General features: G+C 45.7%; 1 protein-coding gene across 1 annotated transcript in view; it reads left to right on the top strand.

The window, feature by feature from the left end:
• Positions 1–12,176, top strand: part of DNAH14 (dynein axonemal heavy chain 14) — a 439,459-nt gene that overhangs the window by 223,928 nt on the left and 203,355 nt on the right. The window contains 2 exon segments of the mRNA XM_029912981.1: positions 8,824–9,041; positions 9,793–10,045. Of these exon segments, the coding sequence (XP_029768841.1) occupies positions 8,824–9,041; positions 9,793–10,045 (471 nt within the window).

The raw sequence follows: 12,176 nt of genomic DNA, 5'->3' as shown, positions 1-12,176 counted from the left end.
AGGCAGCCACCCAACAGGAGGCAGTGCGGCTGCAGCAAGAGACTAATCGCCTGCTGATGGACCAGGCTGCTCAAGACCGAGCTATGTTGCGGGAACTGGTAAACCAGGTAAAGTCCCTTACAGAGCTGAATCGTGGCCATGATGGTACGCGGCTCATCCGGGCCAGACATTGGCTGCAGAAAATGACACGGGAGGATGATGTAGAGGCATACCTTCTGGCCTTTGAGAGGACAGCCCTACGGGAGGCCTGGCCTCGAGATCAGTGGTCTGGCATTCTTGCCCCATTCCTGTGTGGGGAGGCCCAGAAGGCCTACCATGATCTGCCTGAAGAGGCTGCGGCAGACTACCCCCAGCTGAAAGCAGAGATCCTGGCCAGATCTGGGGTAACGACAGCAGTGTGGGCCCAGCAGAATCACGGTTGGAGGTACCAGGAAGACAAAACCCCGCGGTCCCAATTGTACGACCTCATCCATCTCGCACGAAAGTGGTTGCAAACAGAGTCCCGGAATCCGGAAGAGATACTAGCGGTTCTGGTCATCGACCGATACATGAGGGGACTACCACCAGACCTTCGTGCCTGGGTAAGCCAGAACAAACCCTCCACCTATGACAAGGTTGTCGCCCTGGTAGAGAGGTGAAGGACAGCGAGGGAGCTGACCCGACCAGTTAAGGAAGAGGCACCCCGGGTTAAACTAGCAGCACCAAGCCCTAAAGTTCGGGTGACTGGGCCACCAGGAGGGCCCAGGTGGAAAAAGAGAGAGGCTGAAAGCCCATCAGAGGCCACAAAGAGTCGGAGCACTGAGGGAGAAGAGGATCATGATGTTAGACTGCCCAAACCAAGAGACCGGGGAACACCTAGGGCTCCATACAGATGTTATGCCTGCGGGGAGTGAGGACACATAGCTGCACAGTGTCCCAATGCTCAGGAGCCTATGCAGTGTAACCTGGGGAACTGGGCAGATCCATGCTCCCTAATCCACCTTGTGGGGGTCTCACTAACCCCACATATGTATACCAGACCAGTGAAACTAAATGGGGTAGGGACCACGGCACTGGTTGATGCGGGGAGTGCTATCACGCTTATCTCAGGGAAGCTCGTGAAGCATAGTCAGCTGCTGCAGGCTAAACGTACGGGGATAACGTGTCCATGGGACAGTTAGTTACTACCCCACCATCCCAGTAAAAATCGAGATCCAAGGGAACACTACTGAGGTAGCAGCAGGTGTAGTCCCTAAACTCCCATACCCGGTGCTCATAGGGAGGGACTTCCCAGGGTTTGGAAACTTACTCCCAGTAGGGGGATTGGAAAAAGATGGGGACCCTAAAATTGATGAGGCATCCACAGCAGACTGTCAACTCCCAATCTTCTCTGAAATATCCCCAGATTTGTTCTCCACTCCCAGACAGGGTAGAAAGACAAAAAGGGAAAGAAGGGCAGCTAAGGCCTTGGGAACCCGAATACTGACCCAAAGCCAGAGGGTCGCTCTTGTAGGTAGGCGGGCCCGCGCAGCTGAAAAGGAGGCCACGCAGGAGGGAGAAGCACCTGAGTCTGACCCCCACCCTAATGCTTCTGAACCAGTAGAGGCAACAGAGACTGGGCCCTTAGATCTTGGGCAGATTAGCCCCGGGAGAGGAAATTTTGGACGGGACCAGGCAGAAGACCCAAGGTATGACAACATTAGGAAGGAGGTGACTGAAATAGATGGGGTCCCCGTGGAAGGGAAAACCCAGGGACCAGGACCCTACTTCATAATGAAGAAGGGTCTCTTATACCGGGTTGCACCAGTACAGGGGCAGAAGGTACAGCAGATCCTAGTACCTCAAAAACACCAGAACGCTGTATTAAGTCTTGCTCATAGTCATCTTTTTGGGGGGCATTTGGGGGTAGAGAAGACCCTGGCACGAGTCCTACGACAGTTCTTCTGGCCCAGAGTACATGAAGAAGTGCGGAGGTACTGTGCCTCCTGCCCGGAGTGTCAGCTGCACAGTCCCCGTCCCCACTTGAGGGCACCTTTAGTACCCCTTCCCATCATAGAGGTCCCCTTCAAGCGAATAGCCATGGACCTAGTGGGACCCCTGGAGAAGACGGCTTGGGGCCACCAATATATACTTGTTGTTTTGGACTATGCTACTCGCTACTCAGAAGCCGTCCCCCTGCGGAACACGGCCTCTAAAACTATAGCCAAAGAGCTGGTGGGGATCTTTGCCCGAATGGGGCTACCGAAGGAGATATTAACCGACCAAGGAACCCCATTTATGTCGAAGCTAATGAAGGACCTCTGTACGCTGCTCCATATACATACCCTGAGAACTTCGGTCTACCATCCGCAGACTGATGGGTTGGTAGAAAGGTTTAACCGAACCCTCAAGGCTATGATAAGGAAGGTGGTAAGTCGGGACGGGAAGGATTGGGACACCCTACTACCCTACCTTATGTTCGCTATCTGGGAGGTACCACAGGCCTCAACTGGGTTTTCCCCCTTCGAGTTATTATACGGGCGTCACCCCCGTGGCATACTAGATATCGCCAAAGAGATCTGGGAAGAGGAACCCAATGAGGGGAGAAATATAATAGAGCATGTAATGCAGATGTGAGACCGGATAGCCCGGGTTACCCCTATTGTACGGGAACATTTGGAGAAGGCACAGGAGGCACAGCGAACCCATTACAATCGCCAGGCAAAAGTGCGACAGTTCCAACCAGGGGATCGGGTTATGGTGTTGGTACCCACGGCAGAAAGCAAGCTTCTGGCCCAATGGCAGGGGCCCTATGAGGTGGTTGAACCCGTGGGGGAAGTAACCTACAAGGTGCGGCAGCCAGGACGCAGAAAACAAGAACAGATTTATCACGTTAACCTTCTGAAACCCTGGCATGCACAAGAGGCATGCACAACGGTCCAAAAAGACCTAACCCAGGAAAACAAGCCTTCCAAACAGGTGAGAGTGTCTCCCGATTTAACACCAGACCAGAAGAATGAGGTGTCTGAGATGATCTTCCGGAACCAAGATGTGTTCTCGACAAAACCGGGTCGAACAACCGAGACATATCACCACATCGTCACGAACCCTGGGGCCAGAGTAACAATGAGGCCCTATCAGGTGCCAGTGGCAAAAAGGGAGGAAATAAAAGCAGAAGTAAAAAAAATGCTGGAGTTGGGGATAATCGAAGAATCCCACAGTCAGTGGTCCAGCCCAGTCGTGCTGGTGCCCAAACCTGATGGCACCACAAGATTTTGCAATGACTTCCGGCAACTAAACGAAGTATCCCAGTTCTACGCATACCCCATACCTCGCATAGATGAGCTAGTGGTCCGTCTGGGTAATGCCCGGTACTTGACTACCCTAGACTTGACAAAGGGGTACTGGCAGATTCCCCTTGTGGAAGACGCAAAGGAAAAGACTGCATTCTCTACACCAGAGGGTCTTTTTCAATATACTGTCCTCCCTTTTGGACTACATGGGGCCCCAGCTACCTTCCAGCGCCTCATGGACAAGCTATTACGCCTGCATAAAAGTTACGCTGCTGCCTACTTGGACGATGTGGTCATTCATACCCCAGACTGGGAAACCCACCTGGAGAAGGTGGAGGCAGTCCTCGATACCTTCAGGCGAGCTGGCCTTACAGCAAACCCTTCCAAGTGCGCTGTAGGGTTTACAGAGGCCAAATATCTTGGCTACGTTATGGGAAAAGGTCTGGTAAACCCCCAAGTGAACAAGTTAGAGGCCATCCAAAATTGGCCCCGACCAAGTCGCAAGAAACAAGTCCGGGCGTTCCTAGGTGTGGTGGGGTATTACCGACGATTTATCCCCCACTTTGCCACAAGGGCAAGTCCCCTGACAGACCTAGTGAAAGCCTGTGGACCTGATCTGGTGAGATGGTCTGACGCAGCAGAGGAAGCATTCACAGACCTACGGACTACCCTCTGCAATAACCCCATACTGATAGCCCCTGATTTCACCAAGGAGTTTATCCTGCAAACTGATGCATCGGAAGTAGGGTTGGGGGCCGTTCTATCACAGATGGTCAGGGTGGAGGAACACTCAATTCTATACCTCAGTCGGAAACTCCTTCCAAGGGAACAAAAATATGCAGTGGTGGAGAGAGAATGCCTCGCTGTAAAATGGGCCATAGAAACATTGCGCTACTACCTGCTCGGGTGCAGATTTGTCCTCGTGACCGACCATGCCCCTCTTCAATGGATGCAGCGGAACAAGGAGAAGAACACAAGGGTGACCAGATGGTTCTTATCCCTCCAACCTTTCCAGTTCCGTGTGCAACACAGAGCAGGGAGCCGTCATGGCAATGCCGATGGCTTGTCACGTGTGCACTGTCTGGCGTCCCAAGCTGCCCAACCCCTTGGCGTTGAGCAGGGGGGAGGGATATGTGACAGACCCAGACCAGTGGGGTACAGGAGTCTGGTAGAGGGCAAATATACTGGTCACTGGATGAGTAGTTTTCTGTTCCCTGAGTGACCAGAGCAGGGGCTGCACTAGAGTAATCAGGAACCTGCTAGAACCAGTTAAGGCAGGCTAATTAGGACACCTGGAGCCAATTAAGAAGAAACTGCTAGAATCAATTAAGGCAGGCTAATCAGGGCACCTGGGCTTTAAAAAGGAGCTCACTTCAGTTTGTGGTGCGAGTGTGAGGAGCTGGGAGCAAGAGGCGCAAGGAGCTGAGAGTGAGAGGGTGTGCTGCTGGAGGACCGAGGAGCACAAGCGTTATCAGACACCAGGAGGAAGGTCCTGTGGTGAGACTAAGGAAGGTGTTTGGAGGAGGCCATGGGGAAGTAGCCCAGGGAGTTGTAGCTGTCATGCAGCTGTTACAGGAGGCACTACAGACAGCTGCAGTCCACAGGGCCCTGGGCTGGAACCCGGAGTAGAGGGTTCCAGCCCAGAGGGGAAGGTCTCTGGGCTGTTCCCCAACCCACATGGTGAATCTCTGAGGCAAGAAAATCCGCCAATAAGCGCAGGACCCACCAAGATAGAGGACTCATAGACTCATAGACTTAAAGGTCCGAAGGGACCATTATGGTCATCTAGTCTGACCTCCCGCATGATGCAAGCCACAAAAGCTGACCCACCCACTTTCCCTTAACTCAGCTGTTGAAGTCTCCAGATCGTGATTTAAAGACTTCAAGTCGCAGAGAATCCTCTAGCTTGCGACCCCTGCCCAATGCTGCGGAGGAAGGCGAAAAACCTCCAGGGCCTCTGCCAATCTACCCTGGAGGAAAATTCCTTCCCGACCCCAAATATGGCGATCAGTAGAACCCCGAGCATACAGGCAAGATTCTCTAGCCAGACCCACATTTTACCAGCGATGTCACTTTGTTACCTAATTGACTAAAATCACGTTATCCCTTTAAACCATTCCCTCCATAAACTTATCTAGCCTAATCTTGAAGCCAGAGAGGTCTTTCGCCCCCACCGTTTCCCTCGGAAGGCTGTTCCAAAATTTCACCCCTCTGACGGAGGGGGAACTTTGTCATAGTATACATTAAGAAATGAGTAGCTGATATGCAGAGAGAGACCTGATCCCTCACTATCAAAGCCAGCATAATAATCCATTGGTCACTACCAACACCATGTATCCAAGAAAGAATTGTTACCCTAGTAGAGGGAAAAATCTTGAGCAGACGCTTCCATGGTAACCTAAATAAATTTTCCTCCAAACCAACAAAATCCTCGCATGACAAAGACAAAAAGAGAGTTTGTGTATGACATCTCACAGTTCCTATACAACACTTTTCTGAACCGTCCTCCACACTGAGTCTTAAGAAATGACTGGTAATAGTAACAGCAAAGCAGAAGTTGCAAGTTATGCAATTAGAGAACATGGCAATCAGTGCTCTGTCCAGAGAAAAAGACTCATTCATGACTAGACAGTTGCTGGAAAGGATTCATACCCAACAGTTGTTCAAAATCAAGAAGAGCTTTTGAACTCAGTGCAGATAATTGCTCATCCAGGGGTCAAAACAGGGCTCTAGTCATAATTTTACCATCTTGGTAATGAATTGCAAAGGTCCAAAACTTTATTGCATCTGTCATTTCCTGGCAGTGATAATTTTTAGCCAGTTATCTCCAATGGCTTGGATTGCCTGTGGAAATTCCTTCTGAAGACATGGAATCATGCACCAGATACAATGAAAAAGTAGGTATCATTCTCAGATTACATTGGAATGTCCCTTTGTGGGCAGATAAGTATGAACAACATGCTGAAAGCCAACTCACTTTTCACTCTAGACCCTTGCATACTCACTATGGATGCAAGCCTCACAGAAGCATACTTGGAAGACAACATTCCAAAATCTCAGTGTATATCTGAGTTCACTTAGACAGCTGTTTAATGGTGCATCAGAACATGTAAATAAATCGCCCCATAAACATGGCCATGTGTGACTGGAGTAATGGTCTTTAGAGTCCAGTATCATGTCTTTGACCCTGGCCAGTTCCATGGTACCAGCAGGAGCATTGGGGAAAAAAGTGTATGTCTCATCTGAGGAAGATTTGCAAAGTAAAGCCATGTCTTCACTGCTAAAGAGGTGTATTTTTTACTTCAGGGTAACTTAACATGCATGAGCTATCCCAAGATAAAACTCAATGAAGAGAAGGCACTTTAATTTTACCACAACTAGCCAAGGTCAGCAGTATTCCCCTTGAGTTAAAACTAAAGTGGCTTGCCATCACTGTGGTTTTTACTGTGAGATACCTCATGTGTGTGTTACCCAAAGATAAAATATACATCTTTTTAAGCAGTGAAGATAAGGCTTAAGTTGTCATTCCTCTGCAAGAGGCATCCTAATAATTAAAACTCTGCTTATCCCTCCAACTCTGCCACTTCTGTAATTCATTGTTTGCTATTTCCCATTAGTGATGAATGAGGAGAGGAGTGGTGCAACAGAATGAGAAATTTCTAACTTGATAATTTTGATTATATTAGCAGCTTCTCTCCTCATTCAACCCACATTGGTAGTCTGGTAAATGAACGGAGTACAAATTGAAGTTTTTCTCCAAAGGGAGACTTAGACATATAATTGTCTTAAGGTTGGATAATACATTATACCAAGTTGTTATCTTACTGCTAATAATCAGTTGCTGGGCCTATAATACACAGCTGTGGAAGAACTCTTCTAGCGTTCTGAGCTGTAAGGTGGAGCTTAGTCCAGGAGCTTCCATTGGGCTGCCTCCAAATTCCATAGGTGGGAGGCATTAACCCATTAGTGATGAATGAGGTGAGAAGCTGCTAACAGAAAGAAAAGTAAGTAATTTCTCATTTTTTCTCTCTCAGGAAAGAAAGAATAGAATGAGAGCGGAAGGAAAACAGAATCCTCAGGGCCCACATATGTACATGAAAGAATTATTAAATAAGTTATGCTTAAAAAGAAAAAATGGTTTCCCCAATTCCTTCATAGTTAAAGCCCTGTATGTGTATAGCTTTTCTTTCACATAAATATTTAAATCTCCCATTCAATGAAAGTTCTTTCAAAGAGCCCATATTAGTTCTTGAGATTACTAGAGAGCTGACTGACAAACAGGAATGGTATAAATATTTAAAATATATCTCTGGAATAATCTAATATGGCATAAATATTCATGACAATTTTCAGAACTATGGGTGCAGTTTGGGCATTTAGTATTTATGCCACTCCTTAGGGTTGGATCATTCTGCCAATTGTTTGCTGAGCACTATTCCTCTACTTCTAAAGACATGCCTATACAATTAAGCTTTCCAAAATGATTATTCCTCTTTCTTTGGGGAGGCTAGTGCTGCTTTAGGTCCTAGTCTCATGCTAATTGAGTACAAGGGATTTGATTGTGTGTTGTCCCAATTAGTAGTTGTTATAATCTGTATCCTTATGTTTACCCTTTTTACAAAACTATTATGGATTTTGTACAAAGTATGCCTTGTGGTGTCATGTGAAAACTCCTAATGTACTGATCATTATTGTCCTGGTAAAATATGTGTGACAACATTGTATGTAAAGTTATAAAATTCTATTGTATGACATGGCTGAGACATGTTCCAAGTTTAGAAAAGCAGGCACAAACCAGTTCCTCAGAGACAAAAAGCAAACTGACGCCTCAACCAGGTGTCAAGAAAATCAAATGGACCATCACCTGGTTAAGTGGCCATTCTTTGGCAGGAAAAAGGGTCTGAGTGAGAAATTTACAGCTGGCAGTTCCCATCTCTCGAGACTTTCTGTCTCCTGATCCCCAGCTGGAGATGATTCTCAAAGAAGAGGAAAAGGATAAAAATGAGGAAGAGAGGCCTCAAATTATCTCTCCCCTCATCTCTACTCACAGCATCAACAATACCTTAAGGACAATGAAATTAACACTGAACTGGGGGGAGGGATCCTGGCTGAAAGGACTCCAGACAGTAAGATTGCTGGAGCATATGGTGAGAGAAACTTTTGCTTTGAATTCACTTAGTTTGTTGAGTTAGGTGCTAGTTGTGTTATACCTTTTATTTCTTTGTAATCAGTTCTGACTTTTATGCCTCATTACTTGTAATCACTTAAAATCTATCTTTCTGTACTTAATCATTAATTAAACACGTTAAATGTTTGCAAGTTTTGGATCCAATAATCTTCTTTTACTGACAGACAGAGATGGTATGAGGCAAAGCTGAGTTTATTTCTCAAGCACTCTCAGATAATTATTGGAGTAACACGTTCCATTCTATTAACTGTATTGCATTTCTACCACATGTTGTAAGACAAGCTTTTATGACTTCTGAAGACTCTCGTCAGGTAGAAAATGCAACAGAAGCGCTTCTTTTTACATGTGTGATAGTGCGACTATAAAATGAATTCTTATTTGTAGGTAAAACTATTACTGATTGGCAGTGGATAATCTTGGATGGACCAGTAGACACAGTTTGGATAGAAAACTTAAATACTGTGCTAGATGATACCAGAACTCTGTGTCTTGCGAATAGTGAAAGAATCTACTTACCATCAGGAATCAGAATGATATTTGAAACGGACAGTCTCTCTCAGGCCAGTCCTGCTACTGTCAGTCGATGTGCAATGGTTTTTGTGGTAAGTCTGTAAGAAAAATTGCAGATTATTTTCTAATAAGAATTTTTTTGCCTTATTGATTTATTTGACTTCATCTGCAAAAATGCCAACATAACAAACTGAGCGAATTAATGTTTAGTACATTGTTAAACCACCAGTTTTGTATTATCCTGTCAGTGATTTTTAGAGGGAACAATACACATGCACTGAAGGCTATATATTTGTAGAGTATTATTTTAAGTAATAGCCTCAATTTTTGAGGTCACAATTTTCAGTCACAAATTTTGCACTCACAGAGCTAGATTGTGACTTTAGGCACAGCCATGAGTAAAGGGCAGTGCATAAATTGCACCACCCCAGAAGTAGCACCAGGAGGCACTATGCTCAGGGATACAGCTGTGAATCACAAATTCCTGCCCTGCTTCCTTTTTGCTATGTAGTGGGGGAGTAATTTTGCTGCTGCTGTGTATGGGCAGCAAGTCTCTGCACCCTCAATGTCAGTTTAGCTACAGTAGCCAGTGAGTAGTGTGGTTGGAGCCAAGTCTCTGCATGTTCCCTGTCCTTTCTGACCACTTGCTCTGGGGTGGGGGGGAGTAATGAGAATGCAATGATTATTAGTAGTTAGGGGTCTGATTCCCTGTTTATGCCCATCTTGCTCATTTTGAAGCCAGTGCAAAAATGATAAGCCTCCATCTTTATAGTCTGTATAGCACAAACACATTTCTCAAGATCTATTGTAAAGACTATACAACTCATTTGATTTAATTAACAGGACCCAAGTAATCTGGGATGGGAACCTTATGTAAAGACATGGCTGTTAAAAGCTTCCAGAATAATTACACAAAGTGGCTCGGAGTGTCTTGAAAGTTTATTTGAAAAAAGTATAAAAAAAGGACTAAATTTTTTAGATAAACACAAGAAAATGCAGCCATTTCCCGTGCAGCAGTTGGGAATTGTAATGAATCTCTGCAGAATCCTTGGTGCTTTTATTGATATAATGAGCAAAAATGGACTCTTCTGTCACAGTGAGTAAATACATTTTAAAATTAATTTAAAATCATTTTTCCTTTCATAGGTGTTTGATTCTTTGATGTTGAGCATATAATGACCCATCTAATTAGTTTGTATTCACACACTTGTTTCCTCAAGACTGGGCAAAACTAAAATGACTCAGCCACTTACATGTCTAGAGTTTAAAAAATACTTTCCACTGTTTGCATTACTCTCTTAAACTGCTTGAAAATAACAGTTTTTCCACAAAAATACCATTTATACCACTTTTGAATCTTGTGCCTCCAGAACGAGTCATTCAGAAAAATCCCTTAGATTTTAAGCTTTTTGGCCCTCTGACATGCCTTCAGGATGGCTCTAGAGTGAGCCTATCTCCTCACCAAGACATTCTGTGTCCTGGGTGATCTAATAAAAGAGGTCATCCTCAGACCTTGGACTACAGTCAAGACTTGCCTTGCCATGTTTGGCCACATGGCCTCATGCATCCACATTACTCCATTTGCTAGGCTCCATCTCCATTGCCTACAAACCTGGCTTCAATCTATCTACTCACCAGAAAAAGACAACATCGGTGCCAAAGTAACAATTCTGACCAAGGTTCTGGCCTCTCTTACCCAAGGATAAAGCCAGAGAAAGTTTGGATGGGAATTCCTTTCCTCACAGCTACACCCAAGGTGATTAGCTTCACAGATGACTCCATTTTAGGTTAGGGAGCTCATATGGGCAAGCGTCCTGCATATCAATCTGCTGGAACTAAAAGAGGTCTGTTGGGCCTGCAATGCTTTCTTTCCACTCATCCAATCCTGACATATCCAGATAATATTGGCAACATGATGACTGTCTTCTATGTCAACAAATAGGGGAACAAGGTATCTCCCTCTGCATATAGAGACAGTCAACCTGTGGAACTGGTGTATCTGAAATCACATAACTGTTTCAGCAGTATGCCTACCAAATATGCAGAACTCCCTAGCAGACGGTCTCAGGAGACATTTTTCCTCAGACCATGAATGGGCTAGATTCACAATTCCATTCTCAATGGGGGCTCCCTTCTGTTACTCTGGACAGACCACCTCAGTTATGCCTGTTCTCCCAAGCCATTAGTATTACAAGTCCTCTGGAAAATCCATTGTGACAGGGCTTGGGTCATCCTCGTCACATCCAGCTAGCTGAGGCAGTTCTGGTTCTCAGACCACCTGAGGATTTCAACCCGCCTGCCCATCAACATCCAACCATTTCCAGATCTGCTAATGCAACACAATGGCACCATCATATATCCCAACCCAGGGCCACAACAACTCAAGGCCTGGCATTTGGATGGGCATCGGAGGTAGAGCACTTATGTTCCAGGGTGGTTCAATCCATCCTCAACCAAAGCAGGAAGAATTCTACCACGAGATGCTATTCAGCCAAGTGGAAGTGTTTCTCCTCTTGGTCACCACACCAATTATCTCTAGGGTCCAGCGAGAACTCTGCTATTCTAAAATATCTATTCACCTTTAAGACATTGGGTGTCTCTGTCAGTTCCCCACAGGTTCATCTGTCAGTAATCAGTGCTTTTCATTCTCCTACCAAGGAACACACTATCTTCATTCATCCTGAGATGACTAGATTCTTGAAGGGACTTATTAGATCCTTTCCACCAGTGGTGAAGGACCACAACTTCATTCTTTCGATTCTCATCAAATCTCCTTTCGAATCTTTAGCCACATGCTCTATGTCCCATCTCTCAATAAAAATTGCCAGAAGGTGACCAAGCTGGGAGCACTCATGGCAAATCCACCATAGATTGCCTTTCATAAAGAGATGATCTCTCTTCACCTACACCCGAAATTCATCCCTAAAATAATTTCAGAGTTTCAAATGAGTCAAACCATCCATTTACCAATATTTTTTTCCAGAACCATGTGCCTCTGATGAGGCAAGGAGGCTTCACTCTCTAGACGTCTGATGAGCACTAACCTTTTATCTACAGAGAACAAAAGCAACTAAAAAGACACCTAGCTTTTTTATTGCCATAGCAGAGAACTCAAGAGGTCAGAGAGACTCTAAATGGATCTTGGGTTGCAACATTGTTTGTTACCAATTAGCTCTTATTTCCTCCGCAGAGGGGGTGAGGGGCCATTCCACCAGAGTGCAAGCAAT

The sequence above is a fragment of the Terrapene carolina genome, unplaced genomic scaffold, assembly GCF_002925995.2.
Source record: "Terrapene carolina triunguis isolate 2854851 unplaced genomic scaffold, T_m_triunguis-2.0 Scaffold406, whole genome shotgun sequence".
NCBI lineage: Eukaryota > Metazoa > Chordata > Testudines > Emydidae > Terrapene > Terrapene triunguis.
The sequence above is the reverse complement of the archived record's forward strand: the minus strand, read 5'-3'. Positions and strand labels throughout refer to the sequence as shown.